We start from the raw sequence: 26135 nt of genomic DNA, 5'->3' as shown, positions 1-26135 counted from the left end.
CTCGCAGACTTTGCTTTGGATTTAACTTAAAAGCCACCTTGTTAGGACTGATGCGGATTGATGGATTCATTTGTCTCAGGGAGTGCAACTCAATTTGTTCGCCTGTGTCGTCAGACACTACACGATTCCGGCACACATTAGCTCCTCACAGCCGACATTAGATAAAGAATTCAAACAGCTGAACTAAGCAGTTGTGTATTTCATTTCACCCCTGTACATTATGGGCCTGTGCGCATGCAGGTGTTCAATCCTGAAAGCATTCTTTCCATGCTCTTTCCATGGCATTTGTTGTGTGTTCATCACATGTGGAAGCATCACTGTTTCTCTGTGAAGGGTTGGCCGCTCCTCTGTATATTGAATGGCCTTTGACCCTTATCCATCTCCCCCAGTAAGCTAATAAAGGTGAGAAGTAATCAGAAGATGGTCAGTGCTGTCGTTTCTTACTGGCACAGTCATTCATCTCTCTTGGGTTTTATGTAGTGATCACTGACATGTGCTGGACCCTATTTTATATCAAGTTTGAGAAGAAGAAAGGCCATTCGTTTCCCTCAATTAACTGTCAGATAATATTTTGAGGGAAGTCGATATCTTCAGAATAAATGTACGGTCCTTCTGGTCTTTGAGATCGTGATTAATTGCCTGGCAGGCATAGTTGTGTTCAGAATAATAGCAGTCCGACATCACTAACCAGATCAATCGGTGTTTCTGTTTTCTATATTTATAGATGGTATTTTATTACTTTTTTCATTTCTTTGATTGTAGTAGCATACTAGCAAACCAAACAGCCATGACATGCTGATGATTTTTTTGCAGTTGACTTGTTAATTAAAAGGTGAATTTCTAAAATATTATTGTGGAGTTCAATCAGTATGATCAGTTATTTTCTGAAGAAAAATAAAATCACTAAAAGCAATTGGTCCTTGTTTAAGAATGAAGGTAACAATTGCTGGTTTTAGTCCTCTCTCAAAATCTGAGCAAAATGACTCCATTGTGAAGTTTGGAATTTGTCTTTTTATTTACAATGTATGACTTTTCAAGAAAAAAATAATCTTCTTGAAGAAGTTTTTTTCTTGAAAATATGTGAAATGAATCTCAAAAGGGTTTTTTTTTTTTTTTTTGCAAAAACGTTATTTTTTCTTTTATCTACAATGATTAAAAACTAGAAATGTAATTGATTGAAATCAGCAGAATTTGTAATTTAAAGGAAAGTTTTCGGTGGCCTCTTTGCCTTTTAAAACCGTTATTTCACTACAACAATTATAATGCAGGCATGTTGAACATCAAACCTGATTTCTGTTTGGAAGTTGAAAGCACTTCAGGAACTCTTCTCCATATCCGACATCATTACACAGCAGATACACACATGCAAACTGTCAAATATTTACACCTAAATCATTTCAAGTAAACAGCTATTTCACTATACTGAATACATAGTTCCATTGTTTATTATGTGAGGAATTGTGTGTATATGTCTTTCAGAACATTCCAGGACTGGGTTGGGTTATACAAGGGATGTGATATATTTCATAAATATTAGCCTGTAACGCTGAGGGATTTCTACTCTAGGGAAAGAAACGACAGGACAGCTGAATTTTATCCCAACTAAAACTCCAATCTTCTCCCTTTATTACTGCGTATGTATAGTGAAGCAGACAAAAATAGTTACGTCTTTATTTGGGGCCCCAGTGTGTTTAGTGCTCCAGAAGTTGGGGTTGTTGGTAAGTCTGCTGGCTTTGTAAGCTGAAGCCTGCTGATAAGCTGCTCCTTGGTGTAATTTTGACTTTGAAAGTAGCCCACTGCTTTTTCTGCCAACAAAGTAGCTTTGGGATCACTTGGCATTCTTTCTCTCTCTCTCTTTGTGGCTTTCTTTTTAATTTTTAATTTATGTTTTGGTTGTAGTTGTTCTTTTCCTTTTTTTTCTATTTGTCATTGCCCTATTATCACTCCCATCTGTTCATTCCCAGGATCAGTGTCTGTTTTTTCTGTACCCATCTTCCAGAGTTTTGTTGATATTTACCCCACTTTCTGACTCTGCTGATCTCCCCCAAAACGATTTTGGTACTCTTGTCTTTCTTGTCATCCCTCCCTCTCTCTAAAAGCTGCTTAATGCTATCTTCTTGCAGTTGCGCCACAGTAATTACATTTCTGACACAAATCCTGCTTCTCACAGCAGAAATGTTTGAGCGAGAGGGAGAGTGTGAGTGAATGGTCAACGATCTCCCTGTGTGTGTTAGGATGTAAGAAATGTTTTGTGTTTATTCCCCGATTTACTTACCTGACATCATGCAGGTGACTTGTGAGAAAAAAACAATCCTTCTCTGGATTTAGATGCAGAAGTCGGTTCACATGCTGGGAATTCCTGAATTTACTCACAGTTGACGACTGAACCCTTTTTTTAAATAAAAAAGTCATACCTAACAATTTCCACTTCTTGTATTTCAATGCATTTTATTGTGTTTGTGTAATGCATAAATGTAAAATTTAAAGCGTTGTTTTACAAAGATTTTTAGATAAAACTATCTGAAAAGTTTAGCGTGCATTTGTATTCAGGCTCTTTTACTCCAATACCCTTGAATAAAACCCAGTGATAGCAGTTGCCTTTAGCAGTCACTTTGGTATTTAATAAAGCAGCCTGCCTCTGAGTGACATATGGAGTGTGTTTATGGATGAGAGCCTCACACTCTGTGGCCTTTGTCCGTGTCTTTGAGAAGCAGGCCTGCATTATGCATGTGCATACTTTTACTGTTTGTTATTACTCTTTGTGTGATTCTATGGTTAATGGTTGTTTAAATAGATGTGGAAGTCACATCAGCCATCTCATCTCCTTCACTCTCAGAGCTTTCTCTCACACACACACACGCGCACACAACCATCAGTGTGTATAGGGAATCATTAGCTAAAGTGATGCAAGTTTAGCTATCATGAATCAAAGTGGCATCATATCGACAAGCTAGAGCCAGCAAGGAATCCAAAGTGTGTGGTGTGTGTGTGTGTGTTTGTGAGAGAGGATTACTAGTATTTTGCGCTGGCAGCCGGCCCAGCTTTCCTCTTTTCGTCTTCCATTTTTCTACTCTCTCCTTCCTGCCACCAGGGTTTTCCCTGGTGATATTCCCTGCAGGAAAATTTAATTTGCTCTCCCCCTGTGTCGCCCTCTCTGCTGCCCATTTTTTCCTTATCTTGGATATCATCAGTGTCTTAGTTGTTGTAAATGGCGCATGGTGCCAGTCCCGAAACCCTTATCCTTCTTTGTTAGCTTCAATCGACAAAACTTGATATTATTAATTAAAAAGATTTTTTTATCACTCATTATAAACTGTTTTTTTTTTTTTTTAATATTTGGAAGTGTAGCTCCACTACATGTCTGGTTTCTATCCTGTGAATAGGTCCAACATGCTTCTGTCATCGTAAAGCTCTTCATCAACCTCTGGGCTCGATCCCTCCCTCCTTTAGTAATACGTCTTTCCCTACACTAGACTTGAGATGATGGATAGAAAGCCAACAACTGTGAAGCAAACCTGGAATCCATCAAAGCCCCAACAACTGTAAATTTCACTACATCAGATGTTTTTTTTCTGCTGTTTTCCAGAGTTCAGCCATGTCATGTTCTTTTTAGTTTCCAGTCAGTATCAACTTAGGCATTTAACCTAATCAGAGCAATATACTGCAAGGATGTTTGATTGCATAAAACTGAAGCAAAGCATTTGCATTTTTGTCCCATGGTATTTGAGTTCTTTGTCTTCTGTAACAACTTGTTTCTGGTTTCCACCAGCTCCATGTACGCCTGTCGAACTCGGACCAACTCTTGGTTTGAAGAAGTCCAGTTCGTTGGAGAGCCTCCAGACAGCCATGTCAGAGGTCAACAAGAAAAACGAAATGCTCCCTTTCCACCGCCCTCGCCCAAATATGGTCAGAGGACGAGGATGCAATGAGAGCTTCAGGGCAGCTATCGATAAATCCTATGATGGCCCAGCTGAAGATGATGATGGTAAGAGTTATGTGGCAATATGTGTTTTTTTGCCACATAATGTTTTGGACTTCCACAGTTAATATTCACTGGAGGCGCTTTCTATTACAGCATGGTAATAATACGGTTATAGTTAGGAACAAAAATGTTAAGAAAAGTCATACTAACAGTGACATGGGTATATTTAGAAAAGAAGGAAGCTTTTCTTTCACACTTTACAAATTACCACAACAAATCACAGTTTAATTGAGATTTCATTTTCAGCTGTTTAGGCATGACAACGTTTGCATAAGATTTCCTTCTGTATTTTATTCAATTCCAACTTGTCTGAGATCAGTTTCATCTCTCTCCCCTTCACTATGCTTTTCACTGTTGGAGGCTGCCTTTTCATTAAAATGTTCAAATTTTACTCCAGACCTCAACTTATCTTCAATAAGTTTCTTTGCCAAAAAGGCATGTAAAAATAACTTTTACGATGTAAATGAAGCCCATGTAAATTATAAAGACAATAATATCATGCACTTTACTCAAATTATTATTATCTGATTATATTCTGATTTCTTTAATCGCTGTTGCTTCCCTTGCTGCTGTTTAACTTCACTGTCAATGGGAATAGTTGTACGACTTCTCTTTCTGTGATGCATTTTCAAAGCACTTCATACGTCGCCATTTCCAAAGTAACAGAGATTTCTATCTTTAAATTTTGCATCTAATCGCTCGCATTCATCTTCGGTGCCTTTAGGTGAATTTTTCCACCCGGTGATTGATGCATTCTCGGCTTACCTCCACGCGCAAGGCGTTCCTGGATCACATTTTCTCCAACAAAGTGTGACAAGATTCTTGCAGCAGGCGCCTCATGCCTCAAAACATCAACACATATTCAATTCCCAGCTGCATTATTAGCAGCTAACTCTTATCAGTCACCACCACAGTAATGAGTCGGCCTGTTTCAGATCACTACGCTCACACAGGATAAGAGTAATAGGGCATGTCAACACCACACATGCAGTGGCCACATCTGTCACCGTCTTTCTAACTGTTCAGCACTTTCAGAGTTGCTGATATTTGACACAGTGCACTTTTGTGAAGCACTGAGTATCTTTCATTCTTTGTATTTACTTCTTTCCAATTGTGCATGTCTGATAGACTGTTACTTTGTTGTCAGATAAGCACAGTAGGTTTAAAAATTACTTTAATTGTGCATCGTCAACTGAATTTCACATTTTATTTTCTCCTGGGCAGAAGTGTTTGACAAAACTCGGAACTGCCAAATGTATTGTCAGGGACGGCACTGTGTAATATCTACCAGAATGCATGACTGCTTCACATATTACTACTTCCAGTACAGAAAGGTCCCCGTGGTTTGTGAAAATACTCATCTGATTCTGATATGAATTTGTTTTAATATGATATATTTTACACTTTAGTTTAGATGACTATTTATTGCAAGTGTCACCAGAGCTGTTTAGCCAAGCAGGCAGTGGCAGAGCACCTGCAAGTCTCACTGTCGATCAGTATTTTGTAGTTTTGTCACTCCAGCTTGTTTAAATGAACCATAGTAACCGAGTTTTCAACCCAACAAAAACATTTTTCCTGAGATGCCATCTGTCACCCCATAAATGCTGTAAGTCCTTCTATGGTTACTCCAAAAAGTCACTTGAAGCCAACAGACACACTGCACTGTGTTAAAGTAAACTCTGCAGTTGGGAGCAGTTAAAATACCAATATACAATCAGGCAGCAGCTGCAGCTCAAATCCTTTTGCATTCATTTGGCTCAGAAATTAAAACAAAAAAAATAGAATGGCTCTGCATTGCAACCACAGTAAGCCTGTACAGAGCTGCCACAGATTTGTTTCATCATTTGATTCATGGGATTTTTCAGAACAGCTGATCAGAAGCCAGTTTTACCCTTGCTTTGTGCTGCTCTGGTAACGTGTCTCCACCGATTCAGACACGTTTGTCATTTAATGTGATGAAATTGCAACCAACACATGCTTTGATGCTCAATGAAGATAATGTGGGACAGATTTGTGAGTAATGTTCATAATTACATCATGAAATAAGAAATGCAATAGATAGATGGATATATGAATAAATGGATAGAATGAGCAGGATTGATTTTGTAACGTTCCTTCCACATAACTACCGACTCCAAAACCAAAGTTTCACTTTATATTGAGATTTCTATTGATTACGCTTACAACCAAAATAGCAAAAAGCAGAATAACTCATGCTTTGTGGAAAAATTCAAACCCCTTTGACCAATAAGCAAACCTCTAACATCTGACCAGCTTATAAACCTTCAAACACAAAACAAAGCTAAATGAGAACAGTTGACACAGACTGAGAGCAAGCATACGAGCTGAGCACCAATAAACTGACCCATTGTTTCCACACTGCAGTGGTGACATTTGTTGCAAGTTACTGTTTAAGATTAAAAAAAAATTCCACAAGATGATGGGAAAATGTTGAATGACTTATACTTGATTGAGTAGTACAATGAAGGCTACAAGGCTGAAATAAATTACAGATTCTTTTGTTGCTATTTTATTGCTCCAAGTCCTGCCATGGTTGCAGGCTCTGTATAAAGTCTTAACGTCTCCATGACTCCATCATTAGCACATGTTCCTCCTGAGTTTTCAACGTGTTTTCCTCCTTTTGTAAGTTCATCAGCCAAACTCACAAAATGTGATCAATTTTTAAGGTGACAAACTAACATCTCTTTATCCAGGATGACTCCCCACATTGGTTGTTTGTTTAACATGTCTTTGTTTAGAAAGCATCCAGTTCATGAATTTCTTTGAAATTTATTAATTTCAAGGAAATTAATCTCATAATCTGAGATGCTTTTCTTTGAACATCTCTGACTCCAAAAAATATCAAAAAATGCAGAGGTAGCAGGAAGTGAGTCGGGGTGTGATGCAGTTTGGAGTCTTAGTGTCAGAAAGAGTAAAAGGTTTTGACAGAAGCCAATTTTATGATGTAAAGTCAACTTTCTGTGTTGTTTTTTCTACCGTATTTTCATTTTGCTGTAGAGGTCAAAATAACACGTCATCTCTTAATGTTTATGATTTAGTGCTGCATATCAGAATTGGTGCCAGTTAGCAGCGCCCACCACTGATAAAATCGTTCAGAGTTTCACTCTGCTGTAAGAAAAGCACATGAACTCAGAAGAATAACACACACAGTTACAGTCTACAAACAGACAGTCTTTGTGATTAAACCTGAAGTTAATATCCACACAAAATTAGATCCAATTTAAAGTATCTAATTTGAGTTTGGTCATCTTTTTTCATCTGATGAATAGTCTGCGTGTTTTACTGTGTGTTTGTGTGAGGGATCATTGTTATGCACGGCCAGAACTTCAGCCTGCTGATGAATTAATGAGGCGTTGTAGTTTATTCTTTGAACCTCTTTGGGTTCTTATTTCTTTGAGTTAATTAGTTCACTGTGAGGTTGATAAATGTCCCGTCAAGATGTGGAGTGAAGAAACGTGAGTGCAAATCAGTTTTTCTTTGAATTGTTTATTGTTATGTTTGCTGTGGTAATCATTACATGGCCCTGATTGTTTTCTGTCACTGGGATTATATGAGGCATAATGCGAGCAAAACTGCTGAAGTGTAAACAACTTTTTCTGCTGTTTCCAGTGTTCTTCAATCCACTCACATCTGTCTCCGTCTTTTTCTCTCCTGTTTAATCCTACAGATGAAGGTTCAGAGTTGAGTTCAGGCCGTGACACTCCTGCCAGTAGTTCATCCCGCCAGGGACTTGCTGACCAAACAGAAGAGAAAACCAAAAAAGAGAAGAAAAAGAAAGAGAAAACCAAGAAGAAGGAGAAGAATAAAGGGAAAGGGAAAGAAAAGGAAAAGAAGAAAGCAGAAGAGACAGAGGAAACAGAAAAGAAGAGCAAGAAAATAGGCTTTGCTCTTCTGAGGTGAGTAGCTGGATTTTTTTTCATTTGACAGAGTTTCTTTGCTGTTTTCCAGCCTCAGCTGGATGGAGCTGCACTAAGCTGAACCATCAATTCTTCATTTAAAGAATGTTTTAAAGGGATCTCTGGCTCAGGAGGTAGACCAGCCAATCACCTCTCAAAGGGATGAAGATTGATCATTTGCGTTCTCTCTCAACATTTAAATGTCTTTTGAGAAAGGTACAGATCTCCAACAGGAATGGATCATGTTTTCTTTTTGTTACTTTAGATTACTTTGATTATACCATTGTTTGTTTTGTTTGGTTTTTGAGTGGAGTTGCAAAGGATCTCTGAGTTGTAATTTCTTGTTAGCTCTGTTTTGTTCAGAGATGGTTGACTAGATAGTTTCTTAATGTTTGACCTAGTTGGTTTGTTGTGTTTGGTTATGCAGTTTAAATGCTTTCTTAAGAAAAATGAGAAGAAAAAAAGAAACAAAACAAAAAGTTAAGTGACTTATTTTGTTGAAAATGACGGATAGATCTAAAAATCCACTAAAATTGAACAAGCCATATTTATAAAGTCATTAATCCTATGCATCAACTTATGGCTGGGGGATGCATCAAGGATATTCGATGTATCACAATATTTTCAATTTACGATAGTTAAGATGGCTATAGTATAAATTGTTCAAATAATAAAGGTTCGCCGTCAAATTCACTGTGAGGATGGTTTATCTGATATCCAATGAATGCATGACTAGTCCCTCCGCCCTCCCAACCTGAAAAATTTCTACCAATCATGCTGCGTGCAGAAAACAAACAACATGATGACAACGAGACTTTGAGCTGAGTCGTGAATGAAACAGTAACTGAAGAGGAATCAGATGAACTAGTCTGGTTCCAAAGAAAAATAGCACTGGATTAATAATCTGGCAATAGTTCAGTTTTTATATGGAGGATGTTGAACAAAGTGAAGTAATTTGCGAAACATATTGTAAAACTATTCCCACAAAAGGTTGTTACTCAAATGTATTTCACCGCCTAATGAGATTGTCCTTTTACTGCCGTTCATAGGTAGAACTAGCCTGTTAAAGTAAGGAGTCACCCTGATTCTGCTCAACTTTTAAAATACAGAGATTTTGTTTTAATATCTTTGTTCTTTTATTGTTTTAGTTTAACTCAATTGATGAGTTTTATTTCAGAGAAATGATTTCTGTATAACTGGCAATGCCATGTTTAAAATGTCTCAAGTACCAATAAACCATTTTGAAAAAAAAAGTAGTCCGTTAAAGTGAACCTGGAGATGTAGGTAGGATTCATTTAGCGCTATGCAATGGGAAAAAGTAACTAAAAACTACTCATATATTTTCTCGTTCTGTCGGCTTTGCGATGTATGTAGACTTGTTGCCACAGCAACTGACAATGACGCAAACTTACATATCTGGATTCAGTGCCAAAAATACTTGAACATTTTCCCACATAGTGTGGAACATTCAGTTCGTTACAGTTTTATGCTTTTAGACTTGATGTGTATTTTGCTTTTATTAACAAGTGATCGCTGTGGTAGATTAACCACCGCTGCCATTAGCGATGCCAACACAGTGGTGGTTGATTAGCTAATTTAAACACCTGCTTTACTGATGCTCAGACGTCACACAGCAGAGTACTTTTTATGGAAGCAATAACTGATGCTGCCGTCTACAGATCAATTTTGACGTTTTTGAGCAATGTGTTCCTGTTTTCAGGGTTCCAGCCTTGCAGGGGACCATGCCCTGACGTTCCCCTTTAAATTTTCTCAACTTTTGGTTGTTGTTCAACACAAAGGACACTTCAGGACAATGTTTTTATTTACTGGACTGTATGTCAGAGTTGTGCACAATGCACCAACCTGACTCCAGCTGACAGCAAATCTATTCTTAAAGTGAAAATCGTATCCATAAAGTCTGTCACTGAAAACCATGTGCACAGTTTGCTCTGCCTCACACTAAAGAGACAACATAAATGCAGGTCTTTTTTTCCCCTTGTCAAGCTTTATCTTTTGCTCCCAGGTACAGGCAAACTACTCTTAGTGGTGCCCCAGTTTCCTTAAGAGGTGGTGAAAATTATCTGCAGGAGCTATTTTGTGTTATTAACTTTAACACTATCTCGCAGTGTGAATGCAGCCTTCATAGAGACACAGCATGAATAGAGCAGAGTGTTTCAATGAACAGTTTGCGCTTTCAACTAAAAAAAAAAAAACAACCCATAACAGTTTTTCTGTTTCTTTTCTTCACTGTGCTACTTTTTGAAGTGGGTTTTCACATGACCATTACCTAGATACCGATCTTAAGAAAAACACTTGCATGCAATTTGATACTCAAAATATAGCTGCAGCTTTTCAAAACAGGCTTTCAAAAGCAATCTGTTTGAACCAGAACACAGAAAAACACTTCCAGATTTCAAAGTCCCTTTTTATCAGTGTTTTCATCTCAAAATTACATGTTATTTAAAGTGAAATATTGGACAATTAAACTAATGCGAGCAAATTTAGTTTAATTGAATAAGTTATGTGCTTTTCTGTAACAGTTTGCTGATTTCTCTTATAGTTTCATTCATATTCTGAGCTTTAAAAATTCTGAAGCTGCATACTGACCGAAACATTGCCTTCCTCATGACCTGACAGGTCACACAAGGGAACATTGATCAGAGAGATAGCAGAGATGTGCCTGGCAACTCTGAATAAGCTGCAGAGACCCATAGCTTAGATGGCTGAACTGATTCGTAGGACACGTATTAGCTGTACCCGCCGTACATCTGGTCTTTTTGGGAAATGGAAAGCCATTGTTGACAGAAAGTCCTGTTTACAGTTTTATCAGAAGTTTTCTCACTTTGTTCATCACAAAATTCAATAACACGTGTTTCAGCTGAGTGCAGCTTGCACTTCAGGTCACATCAAGCTGATAGGACGCTGCAGCAGCTTTTTTTTTTTTTTTGCTGTGAATGTCATTGCAAAGAGTGAAAAATACAGTTCAATTTTGCCAGCCCTACTCACTCAAATAAACTGTGACTTATAAAAATTGGTTGCAAAAAATGGCTGCATGATAGTCAAAGACATCAGACATAAACCAGAAGTTTTTTATGAATTAAAAGCTCATTTAATGACTCTTAAGAAAAAAATTCAAACATACCTTTTTGTGACAACAGTTTTATACAACTATAGACATTTTTATTTAATGTTTTTTAGAACATTAAATAATGTTGTAAAAGGTTAGATCAGGGGTCTGCAACCTGCTGCTCCAGTGCCTCAAGTTGCTTTTTTGATCTTCCACACAGGCTACCAACTAATATTTTTTAATACTAATAACAAAAACAAGTTATCCATTTCCTAAAAGATGCTACTTTTTATCCCATCAGGTGGGAGACTGCGTGCCTTTTTAGTTGCATTATTTTGCCAAACCGTCCCACAAAAGGAAATACCATCCTCTTTTTTTTTCTAACAATATATGTTTTTATTTATTTTAAGACCTAAAAACAAGTTTTCTTCTTTCAAAATCCCATGTGACATTTGGTGAAACATACCTTTGGACTGTAAAGGTTGCAGACCCCTGAGTTGGATTATAATCCTAAAATGACACACACAAAAAAAAAAAGATCAGCAGTAAACTGAAGAAATATTCATTTTAAATGTTCCAACTTAATTGTTTAGTATCTCCATTTTGTAAGCAAGAAAGTCAACTTTATAAGATAAAGACTTTTTGTTAAGGCCTCAGATGTATTTTTTATGTGTGTGTGATTTGTGCACCACTGATGTATACATTGGTCCTCCCTGCATTAATTTTTTTCTCTCTTTAATCTAGTTGAATTACTTGACGTACCATGAGGTGTATTTCTTCACTCCCCTCACTTAAAGCTTATCATCTGAGGAGGTTTTAAGTGCTCCAGAGTTCAAAATAGGCTATGGCAGCACCACCAACCACTTTTGTTGATGACCGTTTTCTCATGCTACATGCATAAATAACATTTCTGTCTTCGAACATACACCTCTATTTCTTCTCCTGACTACCTGTTTTCCCATCACACTCAGCCACAAGCACTGTAAGAAACCATATACGACATCCAGTGATATTTTTAGACCTTTCCTCTACCCCTCATCACTCATCACCTTAAGAGTGTCTCGATAGGAGCCTACTGATAGTCTCAACCTTTCAATCCTCCTCTCTTCTCTAGTCATATTTCGGTATCATACCTCGCCCCCCTCTGTCTGTCAGCACCCACCTCTCCTAATCTTTGCATCATTCCAATTTTTCTTCTCCATCTGCTCCCCTCAGCTCCTGCTCCTGTATCTGCATTTGATTGCATGTAATGGTGGTAGACAAATTGGACCTATTCAGTATAGTTCAATCCAGGCAGAGCTGCTGATTTGTCATATTCATCTGAGGGCACCTTTGATTGGCCTAATGGTCTGGAGGGGTGGCAGTATGGCTTACTCAACCTTACTCAATTGTACTTGGTATATTGGAATATATGCTAAAATGCAACTGTTATATTTGCAATGATAACAACTATTTCTGTTTGTTTACAGTACCATTTAAATCTTATTTACATTTCCCAAGGTCAAGGTAGAAGAACTCAACATCATACAAGTGTTCACCATTTTACAGATTTCTTATATTTTCTTGATTTTTTTTTTATACATAAAAAGGCAAGTTTTAATATCAAACCAAGGTAATGTGAATAAGCACACATTACCATCCTCTTTTGTTTCTTAAAACAAATCTTAAAATTTGTTTTAAGATTTGTTGCTATTCAGTTTTAAGAGAAAAAAGCTATCCTAAGTATCCTGGAAAATAAAGTAATTACTCCCAGCATGAGATTTTATTAGCTCTGATTCAATGGATGTGTTAATCATGAAAAGTCTGGGTCTTCTTCAGAACACAGATAAACCAATGAAACCATGAATTTTCCTCTGTAGCACAAATTCCTGAAAAATATCCAGCGATCTGCTGGTGACCTGAAGTTCTAGTTATTTAGCAAAACAATGATCCAAATCACACCTGAGTCAAAGTACAGACTTAAATTCAATTAAGATCTTAAACAGGCTGGGGGAAAAGAACACATTTCAGGAAGGTTGGATAACTTAAGTCTTTTATAGCTTAACAAAAAAGCAACTCTTAGAAATAAATTTTCACATTATTGTATAAAAGGTTCACATCCCTAATTTTCAACTGAGCCATGAAAGTCAGAATGTTTGTTTGAAATGCCCTTTAATGTGGACAGCTGGCTCTGTCATCTGAAGTGTCGCCACCTGCCAATCAGATATGCCCATCATCTGCGTGTGTATTTGTATGTGCGTGTGTGTGTGTGCTCGCTCCATGGTAACCGTCCCACCATGATGAATATTCATATGATGATTAAACATGATTGGTCACACAGTCAGATGGTTGTTATATAGTTTGCTCATGGGATGGAAGGTTTGTTTTTGACTCAAAACTGCTACAATTATGTGACCCTTTTAGAATTCTTTTCCTGTTTAGTTCAGATTGAAAGTTTCAGTTTTAATACATTTCTTAGTTGTGTTTTAGTTAATCAGATATTACATTAATAACTGACTCATATATTTCGGTGGAAATGAAAGGCACAATGAAGTAGAGAGTCCTCTGTACAAATTATAATATGGCCTAGACTTGGAAAGGACAAGGTCTGGCAGCAATGATAAACGGATGGCCGCCACTCCTGCCAGGGCATTGTGTCGTTGCAATGTATTGCAAATATCTGTGCCCGCTGCTCATTTTCGGCTTTAAAAAAGTGCAAATTTATGATGAATCTATGATAATGAATGCTTGGTCTCCTGCTGGCATATAATCAAGCACTGCTGCTCTTACAGCTCACTCTGTCACTCTTTTATTATAATTATTCTTGCATGTTCATATCTGTATGTTTTTGTGCCACTGGCTCAGCTAAACTTAAAACCCAGAAAGCGGCAAAATTACGAATGGAGCCACCAAGCAAAGGAGCCTTTGAGCCTTGACTCTGCTCTCTTTCTTTTCCTCTCATTGGTGACTCTAATTGTACTTTTTCTAACATCCTACCATTTACTTTTCCTTCTAGCTCCTCACCCACTATTTTTACTCTCTCCTACCAGTCCTAATGCAGCACCTCTGTTAGACTTAAAGTGCTCCATCGTTGGGACTATTAGCCCATCACCACTGTGGGGCCCACCAGGAATGACTAGCTCCAATGGCTGCGTAATGGTTGAGCTTCATGTGAGGCATATTAGCCCAAATCTGTAGATACGGTATGTCTCTGTGTTTTTGAACATGTGTGGTTGATAGATGAAAATTGTGATGGCAGAAAATGGCCTTTCGTTGATGGTGCAGCACTCATCATTTGATGAATATTTTGTGATTGGTTATCCTCTATCTGTGTTTGAACTAAGATGTCTCTTGGTATTTTGACACCTCAAGGTGCCCCATTTTCTAACTGTTACAGGTGCAGATATGGCTTGGCTAAATGCAAATGGTGCTTTTCTGTCTGGATAGAATCATGGAAAAGTTTGGCATTTGATGTAAATAGTTTTCAGTTTTGGATAAGTCTTCAAGATACGGTCTTCGATCCTAGGTTTGAGTAAAAGTTTAGAAAAGTCTGGAATATGAAGTACAGTGAAGTCTTGCTTATTTGTGATTTAGCATTTGCAGGTTCACCTATACATGGATTTTTTTTTTTTTTTTGTGGATCATAATTTGCTAAAAAATCAGAGATGAACGCTCACTCAGAAACTTGCCACCTGTGGTTAAATGATAATAGAGGATAAACTTTGTCATCAGAGGTGGTTAGAGTCACCATAAAATTTCTCAGGTGAATGTAACTGGTCACTACACACTTCTGTATATTCAGAAATCAGAACATTTCCTGCTGTTGATTCATCCATCTGCCAAAGAATTAATCTATTTATCTACACTTCCATGCTTCCTTCCATTTGTTCATCACTTCTGTAGTTTATGTAGGTTCCATATTAAAGGCTAACCACTAAAGGAATATAAGCTTTGAATTTGTTTGACATTTCTGTTTATATTTTTAAAAATGGATAAAACATGAACCAAGATCTCTCAACATTCTCTCCCTGCAGAATATGTAGACACTTTAAGGAAAGCATCTGCATCATCTGCTTTCCTCCAACCAACCTTTGCCTGTTGTCGCCTAATAATGACAGAGCACATGTTTGAAACAGAGGAAGGACTCTGCCAATCAAGCATGGTGACAGGAAGTCATTGGGATGTCACAGTCTGATGTCGCGCCTGCCAATCATCTGCGTTTGTGTGTATGGGTGTGCGCACATGTGCTCTGCATCGCAACGCGTCTGTCAATCACCCGTTCCCTTGGGATTCATTTGCCAATGATAGCAATGCAGGGCGTGTCTGAGCAGCAGCAGAACGAGGGAGGGAGAGAAGGGGACGAGAATAAACATAATGGTTGAAGTGAGAGTCACAGATGTTCTTGCTAATTTTTCTTGTTAGTGAGTTTTCTCCTCATTGACAAATCAGAGAAGCACATTTGTCAGCTCTTTGTGTGCTAAGTATTCATATCTATTTGCATGTTTTTTGCAACGTTTAAAGTAGACCTGTTTGCTTGACTGTTAAATTTTTTACTGTTTGTATAAGTTTAGAGCTGTAGCTAATGACTGTTTAGTAATCAATTATTCTGACAATTAATCAATTAATCAGATAAAGAATTGAATTGAATTCTGAAGATTTTTTTATGTAAAAAAGGAAGCCATTTCATACAATATTAGAAATGCACCAAAAGTTGCAAATAAACTATTTATCATCGTTTTAAAAACTCAGCCCTTTCTGCTTAACATTAGCACTGTATGCTAGCAGATTTATTGATTTTATTATTTTTTTAAGTTAAGATGTTCAGATTTTTTTTCATCCTAATACACTTAACAAAAATTTTTAACTATTATTTGGACATTTTATATTGATATTGATAGTACAATATGCTTTTATTTTTTCCTTTCCTAGTTTAGTAAGTATTTAGAAAAAATACAGGTTAGTTACTAAATATTTCTTTGTCATGTCATGTTCGCCTGCTGGGAGAGGCGCTAAGAAGCTTGGTTAAATGTTTTTCCCCTTACAAAAAGCCTTCTACGCAGATTGTGGTTTTAGCTTATTAGTATTCATTAGTCACTGCGCTGTTCCCTCTAATGACAGGACAAGAGGTAATACATTCTTCCTAACTGGCTGCTAATCATCTGTTAATCTTACTCTCATATTCCTTGTGAAATGGTGTTTGAGCCACAATGTTCTCACGTGTAAATTTGTTCTAGATGGTCTTGTGCTAACAGTGGTTGTTTATTAATCATTTTTGATTTTGGTTCACTTCTGTACGACCACTTCTTCTCCTCTCTGCCCTCACATTTAATCCGTCATTTAACGTGAGAGGAATAAAAGAACTTGAAAATGAAAACCACAGGTGAATTAGTCTGTCCTTAGTCACTTCTTTTGCATTTTCCTGTGCAGTGGTTACGTCTAGCTAATGGTATGTGATTTAAATAATAGTTCTTGTTGGACAAAAGATCTTTGAAATGAACGAATATTAAACTGGACTTGCTGTCAGGCAGCTCTAACGACTTCAAGAAATTATTCAAAAAAAGGAAACATGACAAGAATTATATATTTTTCCTGCTGAGACATACATTCATTTCAGTTCAAAGCCAGTGTTCCCAACAGTTAACAAATAGAAATATGAAAGGTTTCCCAGAACCGGACATGAACAACATTATTAGAAGAGATCCATGCATTGTCCTCCATGCCCATTACAAAGGCCAGAACTGTTAGTAACAATTCAAATTAGAATAATCAAATTGGAATAAAATTTGCTTTCATTTCTCAACTAAATTTAAAGAAGACTGGCAGGTAATTTTTAAAATGAAAAACAAAGAAAAATAGAGAAAAAATATTTTATTGACACTGTTTTCATACTGCCATGTTCCTGTCAGAACCAAATTTCTTGGCTGATGCTGATTGACTGTAGTCCCAATAGTGGAGATGAGGATAAATGTGGATGTTAGTTTTCCGATGGCGTTTAGACAGAGTCTACTGGGTGTATTAATGTATATTAAGGTATTTTTGGTATTTGTACTACTACATTGGTTCATAATAAGCATTTTAATGGGATTTCCACATATTAGAGGATTTTACCTATTTGATTTTACCAGCTCTTTGAATACTAGGGGTCCACTGTAGTACAAAATACAGTTAACTACAATGGAACCAAACATGGGCTTTGGATAATTTTATAACAATAATGTTTTGTTTTTGTTTATCTACATGTCCATGTTCCAGGTAACAAAGTTTCACAAGTCCAAAAGCAAAATATCACATTCATTTATTATCCAAAGCCTCCTGTCACAAACACTTTTTCAAAAACAAAAGGAAAAAAAAGTTTATGGAAGAAGTTGTAATGGCTTAAAAAAAGACATTTAAGACAATGGTTAATATTTTAATATCTAGTACCTTAGGTGAAATCTGTTTACTGTGTGATGTGTTCAAACCCACAAAATGCTGCAGAATACAAAAAGTGCAGAAATAAGGACAGACTTCCTGAAGCGGATATTGTTTTTATTTATTTTATTTTTTTCTTAGAACAATGAATAATTACAATCACTGAACCAACTATCACAGAAACACTAACTCAACAGAGCCTTCAGATTTATCTTCATGCTATACACATACAATAAGGTAAATGGTCACCACAGGAGGACAGCCATGGTCAGCAACAATAATCAGATAGGCGGTGGCATTCGAATGATTGTTGATCAGCATTATGGGGCTTCAACCTTGCCAAGAAAGCACTCTGTACATTGATTTACTACTGCCACCACTATCCTGAATTGTTCACATAAGGCAGTAAAGGTTTGGGGATTCATGCTTTTAATCCCAAATTCTGGCTGTAGTATCTGAAACCTCAGCAGAAACTGATCATTCATTACACCGCAGTAAAGCCAGATAATGACGCAGTAAAGAGTTATTATCTGGCTTTCAGTTTCCTATTTGAGGAAATTAACTGGTTGTAGTATTCCCTCTGTTATCTCTCATCAGCAGTGTGATTGCATTATCAAATGATATTGTTTTTAGTTTGATCCACTTCCTTTTTTTGGTTCTTTTTCATCACAGACATCATCTCAAACCAGTTGAGATGACATTTTTAACAACTATGCTACTCCACATTAAATGCAATTCATTCCAATTTAATCATATGCAGTCCAGACATATGGTCAGATTTAAATCCAGTCACATATAGTCTACCTTAGTATTAGTTAATTGAAAATATTCAAGGAAACCCTGCATCTTGAATTGAGTTGTGAATTTTGGAGATCTTTAGCTACTGGCCTTACTGAAGGTTCCTCTACACAAACAAGTACCCCAGCATCTGTGAGCCCCATTGTGTGATTTTTATGCTCCCTATCCTTTCCTTTGTACTTTCTACACTAGTGATTTCAGCTACTGGTGAAATCACCTGCCATGTACGGAAAAGTCCTGATGACTCTGCAGTAAGCTCATAAGTGATAATAGGATGAACAACTTTGTACACCAATATTTGTTGAAAATCACTTAGAGCTCATTGGGGCAGAAACAAAAGAGCTGTTTGTGCACTTGAGAAGGGCCAGGTTCACAGTAGACATGATGAATAATTATTGCTTATGTATTTGGATTATAAATTGGACGACTCAGGTAACTTAGAATTTGTTAGAAGATATTGCGCATTTTCTATGAGTCTTTGGTTTCCAGAGCCACCATGTCTGCTGTTGTCAGCTGAGGCAGCAGCCTGAGGGCCAAGGACATCAGTAGGAGGGTTAGGGTTAGGGTTAGGCACAAAAGTAAAGTAATGGATTGTTTTTCATTATTATTTGTATATAACTGACTGCTAAGTTAAAAGTCACAGAAAAAAACTTCTACTAGTTGGAGAAGAAACTTGTAAATCATAATCCCCAAATTTTGTTGCATTATCTGACTAAACTGGTGAATTCCTGTTAAACTGTAAAAGCAGTGATCGATTATTTTACTCTTTCTGCAGCAGCAGACTCTGTGTCGTGAATCCTAACTAACACTGATGTGTTTACTTGCCATAGAGGGGGAATATTGCAAAATGCCATTGATACTTTTGCATATTTTGCAGGTACACATTTTCAGTCGTGGTAGATATAGCAGAGAAGTTCAGGGTAAAGTTCAAGAGAGAAAAACTTGATAAAGAGTGGGAAAATTTGTTATAAGTGAGTTAAAGGACACATGGGAAAAAGGTAAAGTGAAGAAAGTGAGTGAAAAGAAACAGCTCTGCTATAAAGAAGTGAAAATTTTGAAAAGGAACCGTGGCAAAAGGAGTGGTGAGTGCAGGGAGGAGAGATTTGAAAGAAAGGGTAAGCCTCTGTAGGTAGCTGTAATTAAAGTGAGGCTTGTCCCCTGTGTGGCAAATACACACACATGCTGCTAATACACACAGATGATCGGAGCCCTTCATTGCCCATGGAGCCACTCCTCCATGGGTGGTAAATAGGCTTTACCCCCCAGTCCACATTAGGCATTTCAAAGAAACCTATTACCCCAGTGTTCAAAGTGCACTTTTGTTTTTATTAAAACCAAAACAACAAGCCAGTCCCAGTGTAATGTAGCACTGGATTTGCTTTTAAATAATACATAAGCAGGGGGACCGATACTTCAAAAATGTCCACGGTATTACATAGCAGAAATGTAGACAGAAGGATAATTCATCAATATATTCACTTGATAAATAAAACATTAGCTGTGTTATAAGGTCACAGTTGGCGTGTTGGACATATTAACTATTTAGCAGGTTTGACTGGCTCAATTCAGTATGTGGCACCTGCTGCGCAGCTATGCTCTAAACTTTAATAAGCTTCAGCTTTTTTAAGACACATTTAGGCAGAGCATTAAAGCATGTTGTACGTTTGAACTTTTGAATTACAAAATGGAGAACTTTCAATGAGATTATAATGACACATTTCCTCCCAAGACCTGAGCTTATAAACACAATAAGATTTGTATAAACTTTTGTTTCAAAAATTAGAAAACTTTAGCAGGAAATACAGCCTAGGCAAACAAGGTTAGAAAATGTGCAGTTCCTTTTTTTAATCCTAAAATTTAAATATGTGTTTAGCAAAACTAATATTCCACTGAAAGGACACTAGACTGTACAGCCAAAGGGAAGAGATTTATTTTAGTTTAGTGAGACCAAAAAAAGAGCTTTTTGGCCATCAGACAAGACGTTTTGTTTGGCAGAAGTCCTGAATGACAACTTGTTTCCATCTGCAAAAGAATTGCGGTTTTAGAGAACTTTTGATTCCCAGCAAGACAATGATCCGATGGATCCATCTAGACATACAAGGGCTTAGAGACGACAAGGTGGCTGTTCTGAAGTGGACCAATCAAAGCCCAGACCTCAACCTGATAGAACTTGTGGCAGGACCAGAAAAGGGCTGTTAACAGCTGATTCCCATGCAACTTGACAGATCTTCAACAGTTTAACCATAGAAATTTGAGTAAATCAGCTGGGTAAATCAACAAGCACATGTTGTTGATCATAATTTACCTGAAAAAGCAGAAAAAGGGTAAACATATCTTTTATTATGGGCTTCATATGACATCTATAATAACATGCTTTTTTATTAAGACATTTTTTTTTTGTCAATGGGATGTTTTAGTCAACATGTTTATGTATTTCACTTTCTGTTTGTGTCCAGGTTTGGAAAGAAGAAGGAGGCAAAGTCGGCTGTGCAACGACAAAAATCAGACGTCCTGAGTGACCTGGAGCTTGAAAGGATGAGAGAAGAGAGAGAAAGGTAAAGAACCTTCTCTAAAATACAATTAGCAAACTTATCACACATTGTTCTTTGATCACAGGATTTTCTACTGTTTCCCTGCTAACAACTTTGTTCTGTTGCATGCTTTTGGTAAAGCTCTTTCTCTATGACAGTTCTTGTTTGTGAATTATTAGTAGCCTACTAAATTACTTACTGTTGCTCTGTTGCAGGGAGTAATTGCTCCTTTTTTTTCTATTTAAGGATTGAAGCTGTGCATCCTGAGCTGCAGGAAAAACTGCCCAGAGACCATCAGGGTGGCGGTGGTGGGGCAGCATATCCACACTTCGAGGATGACGATGCTGACCCAAACTATGCCAGGATACAGTCCTTCAGGGACAGAGAGATGGGTTCAGGGCCACCGCCGCTGCCACAGTCACCTCTGTACAGTTCAGTTCAGCATGCTCATGCCCGCTCGCCTTCGCCACAGGGCCCTCCCAGCTTCCCAGGACATGGGAAGCATGTTAACGATGCTGGAGTTCTCCCTGATGATGACCCCATTGATAGGCTGTATGCCAAAGTCAACAAGCCTAGAGGTTCTGGAGCTACGTCACCACTCACTGCTTCCCCAGCACCTCCCAGTGACAGGTAGGGTTCAGGCATCTATGAAGCCATCTATCATTTTTTTTAATAGATGGTATTTTGATATTTGAAGCTCATAGAAGCACATAACCTCCTATGTTTATCACACACAAAAATGACAAAATCCAGCAGATGATTGCAAAAAGACTATGTGTGAAACCAAAAATAAAATAATAATATTAATGATAACGAAAGAACATTGAGAGTTTTCAGTGAGTGAATTTTCTTCTAGAAGCTTCAGTATGATACTCCTACTTCTTTGCATTTTATCATATCAGTAACAGTTCTCTCATTCTGGAACATGTCTACCAGTACATATATTCTAACACGCATTCATCTTCCCACCTTGTGTACCTGTCAGAAAAGTGAGAATGCCAAACATCTTGATGGACAGCTCCATCCTCGATGAAGCCGTTTCCTAGAACCCTTTCTTGTATTGTTTTCTTCATGCAAAATCGTATATATTTCAATACCTTGTCCTTGACTTCTACATCAGATTATGGGATCCATATTAAGTATGAGAGTTGTGCTCACCAGTGCATGTTTTATTTTAAGGTGGTAGAAAATGTGGTTTAGCAGGTAACGAATGTTTAAAGAAAGTAATTTTCATTTAAGTTACATGTGGATAAACATGTGACATATTTTATGAAAATCCTCCCTCATGTATTTTGAATTATGTAAATGTTCTCAGCTTGCTTTGGCTTCCATGCTGATGTTAGCTGGTAAGTATGCTAATCCCAGCCATTTTGAGATGTTTTTTTTATAAAAGCACTTTATTTTATTTGCACCTTGTAACAAGTCTGATATGTTTATTATTAGAGGGTATTTTTCTCGATTTTATTTGTAGACATGGTGGCGCTTTATGGCTTAGTTCCTTCCTTATTTTATAATATTTAGTATTTATTTTTCCAAGATGCCCATATTTCCTCAAAAGAAGTAGCAAAAGTCAGAGAAGGTCTTGATTTTGGAGTCGTTTAACCATGACCGGCAGTCTTGGCAGATAGTGCTGTTCATTTATCATCACTTCCTGAAACCTGATGTTGCAGACTAAAGGAAGTCCAGGTATTGGCTGACAGTAATCGATGTGGCTGGAAAAAGAAGGTGGTGTGTCAGCAGCAGTATCTGTATGTGTGCATTAACGGAGGTCAGAGCCACCGGAGGCATGTGGGATACAGAGATAAACAGGATCGCCAAGGACTCCCTTCCATCAGTACATTAGCAAAGCAGTGAAGCATGGCTGCTTAGACATGTGCACTAAAATGCACACCCACACCTCAGAAAATGTGTTTTGTGAGGAATGACAGGCTACAAATAAATAGTGTTTATGGGAAGAAACTGTTTGATGGCAATAAATATTTTTGTTGACAAAAAATAAGTACTTCATTGGATTTTATTAAAATAAATGTATCATTCTTAATAATGAGGATGATAAAAAAAGTTTCTTCATTTTATGAAACTACCCTGGTAAATGCTTGTAAAGTAACCAAAAAAAAAACACCAAAAAAACATTGTGTTGCCTTGTAACAAAATGTCTAATGTCTAAACTCAGATCAGGGAGTTAAAGACATAGCAGAGTTAAACTATTTTGCTGCAGTCAAAATCGAAATGCTTAGCTTGTATGGAAAGACCTGAATGACAATTATAGAGAACTGATAGGCAAGATCTTCTAACTGAACACCAACACCTGTGCATCATGACAGAATGTAGAATGCTCAATTAAGCTTGATCAAAGGTGTTAATCTTTAGTGTATTTAGCACTTTTATTCTCATGAGCATATATTTAAATATGTGTAATATACCTTGTTTTATACTAGGTATCCTACACCTCCTGTAATTATTGATTTGGAAAATAAAATGTATTTCCAAAGTATTGCCAAGACCAAATGTCAAAATGTTTTGCTAATTTATCTGTCTAATTCTGAATCAGTTGCACAGTATCTGGAAATTTTAATGTTCATGATTGCCACAAAAAGCATATCATAAAGGAAAAAACAACAAATTTATTCAGTGTAGGTTGTTTATGAATCATATCATCGTGTCACCTGATGACAAGATGATAGACTCCAAATCAATTTAGCATTTATTTTCATTCTCAATGGACATACTGTTTAGACTGCAGAGTTGCAAAATGTGTGCATCGGTAGATACAGGCATAGAGAATGCAATTTATTTAAAGTTCATACAGAGTTTACATATTTATGCATCCATTATTCATTCCCTTTCAATCATACTTTCTTTGTTTGTTGGCCAGTAACCTTCTTCATATTATTCCCCATGTTTTTATGTTTTTCTTTACTTTTTTTTTCTTAGAAGTGCCTTTAAAATAACCCATCATCTAAACTCATACTGTAAACAATGTGATGGATTTTGGTTTATTTTAAATAATCAGATTAATTTAAAATTTGATAATGTCTTTTTGGTTATTGACTTTATAAAGTCCATGACCTTTTCTCCAACTTTACAAAAAAAGGAATAAGTAATCCAGCCTCAGTCTAGTTGTAGCATTAATTTAAAACCTCAAATATTTCTTAAGAGACTTGTGGACTTATTATGACGTCTTTATAATATGGAAATCAGTTTCCACCAGGAGAAAATGCACAAACACTTATCCAGTCTATTTTCTGAAGTGACCTGCTAAGCCTTGGATGAGAGCAGCCCTCAGTTTTCACGAACAGCTGCCCCTCCTCCCGCCGTCACCCATCCACCACCAGCCAACCGGTCCAAGTACCCCTCACAGGTTACCATAACAACCACGACCTCTGGCACTCCACCAATTAGAAAACAATCAGCCTTGAGAGACCAAAGTGAAGTGAGCTTGGCAGCGCAGGAAGGAGGGGCATTGTAGTACAAGAACAAGAAACAAAGAAAAAGCATGAAATAAAAGCAGGTCCTCATAGGGGTGGTTTGTTCTGCATTCAATTAGAACAAAAATGGGTTTGTTAATTGAAAAACATATTAGACTATTAATTCCTTTTAGTATTTAATGCAACTGGATGTTTTGGATGTCTTGGCCTTGCTAATAACTTATGTTTGCTTTTCAGAATGTATCACATTATGTCAATCTAAAGACATTCAGTGATGCTTCAAGATCTGAGTAATCTGATGATGCCTTTAAGTGGATACATAGCAAATTCACCTTTTTGCCGACTTACACACCTATTTTATACTCAAGCATTTCCACTTCATTTCAACCTTCTTTCATTTTATAATTTTGACCATCTTGGTGAAAATATTGGAGTTTTTTTTAGAAGTTTGATATTTTTTGTGTTTTTGATCTGTAATTCAATTGTATTTCATTTTCCTAGGATTTTATAATACACTGAAATCCATTGATTCTGTTCCCCTTTTCAGCGTTAGGGGACTGATAGAAATGATGCCCTCAAAGCTGATTAGACAATATAATAATGAAAAAAATAAATACAATTTTACTTGTATTTCAATCCTTAGATACGTCCGTAAAGATAAGTCTACACGTTTAAAAATGGATGCAAACAACTCAGAGCTGCATTTCACATTGATCATACTGAGTGTCATCCAAAGATTGAAGCCCATGCTTGGTAGGTGAAGGGTCATTTTCTTTGACACTAGAAGCACTGGTGATTTAACTAATTTATTTTTTGATACCTTGGTAATGGACTGATATACTGTTTCCTGTCTGTCTAGCATTTCAGTGGTGTAGACAGATTGGCTGCCATAGCTAAATAATCCTCTAGCATTACTTTTCCACACACTGTAACATAGATAATTTGTTGACAAGCTAAACAGGGATCCCACAGATGTTTTTTGGACATGTTCGGAAGGTATCCGTCACATACACCTCAAAGAAGTGAAGGGACCAGATGTTTCACAGAATGCATTTCATTTCTCAACATTTATACCTGTCTGAGATGTATTTGTCAATACTGAAGCGACTTGATGGGAAGAAAAACAGGTGGAAAAAGTGGCAAGAAGAGGACTGATTTAATTTGAAAGAGCATCATTTTGTAAAATGAATAATGAACAGAATACAAACTGAAAGAAGATTTTTGGAGAAAGGACTTCATGACATATTTTGAGATACAGAGAAATGACTGAAAACGGACATTGAAAATATAAGACTGGTGGTCACAATTTAGTTTATGGAGTTGATAATTGAGATTTTTAGATGAATCAACAGATGAGACGGGATAAAGAGGCCAATGAAGTGAGGACGTGCACAAAGAATGTCAATAGGAGCCGGTGAATGAATATCCTAGATGGAGAAAGCAAATTAAAATGAAGGCAGAAAAAAGTAAAGAATAAACTAAACTGAGATGCTAGAAGTGAAAAGTAGTGAATATGGGAAGAACTAAAACGGAAGAATCTGAAGAGGTTGCTTTGTAGAGGAAGAGAGGAGGTAATGGGGAGAAAGACAAGAAAATGGCTAAAGTGTGTGTTTTCCAGATTCAAAGCGTGTGATTCAGCCTGGCTAATAAGAGAAAGCTCTCAAGAGGCACTCGTGTGCACCATCTCTTCCTCCCCCCTTAGCGCTCCTTCCTTCAATAGATCCTTTCTAGGTCTCTCTTCCCCCTTGTTGCACTCTCTTCCTCTCATTTATGATTTCCGCCTCTCGTATTTGCACAAGTAGTTCTCAACGAAAAATAAATTCCATGCAAAGGACATCCGCCCTCCGTAGAGCACGCACATGGTAAAAGTACACACGGGCGCATACACTGGACTCATAAAATAACACTTTTATATGCCAAAACTTTACACTCAGGGACAGCTTTGTTCATCTTTCATTCTGTTTTGCATCACAATTCTACTTGCTCATGTACAGACTATAAACCTGAAGTCTGGTGTATTAC

At 37.1% G+C, this 26135-nt stretch overlaps 1 protein-coding gene across 4 annotated transcripts in view; it reads left to right on the top strand.

Moving 5' to 3' along the window:
• Positions 1–26135, top strand: part of LOC129374401 (partitioning defective 3 homolog B-like) — a 196678-nt gene that overhangs the window by 101766 nt on the left and 68777 nt on the right. For all 4 annotated transcript variants that reach the window (XM_055052799.1, XM_055052798.1, XM_055052801.1 and 1 more), the window contains 4 exons: positions 3770–3985; positions 7671–7899; positions 20611–20709; positions 20932–21315. In XM_055052799.1, coding sequence (XP_054908774.1) covers positions 3770–3985; positions 7671–7899; positions 20611–20709; positions 20932–21315 — 928 coding nt within the window. The remainder of the gene's footprint in view (positions 1–3769; positions 3986–7670; positions 7900–20610; positions 20710–20931; positions 21316–26135) is intronic.

This window comes from Poeciliopsis prolifica, unplaced genomic scaffold (genome assembly GCF_027474105.1).
Source record: "Poeciliopsis prolifica strain line A6 unplaced genomic scaffold, Auburn_PproV2 SCAFFOLD036, whole genome shotgun sequence".
NCBI classification, from domain to species: Eukaryota; Metazoa; Chordata; class Actinopteri; order Cyprinodontiformes; family Poeciliidae; genus Poeciliopsis; species Poeciliopsis prolifica.
This window is presented reverse-complemented; position numbering and strand designations above follow the sequence as displayed.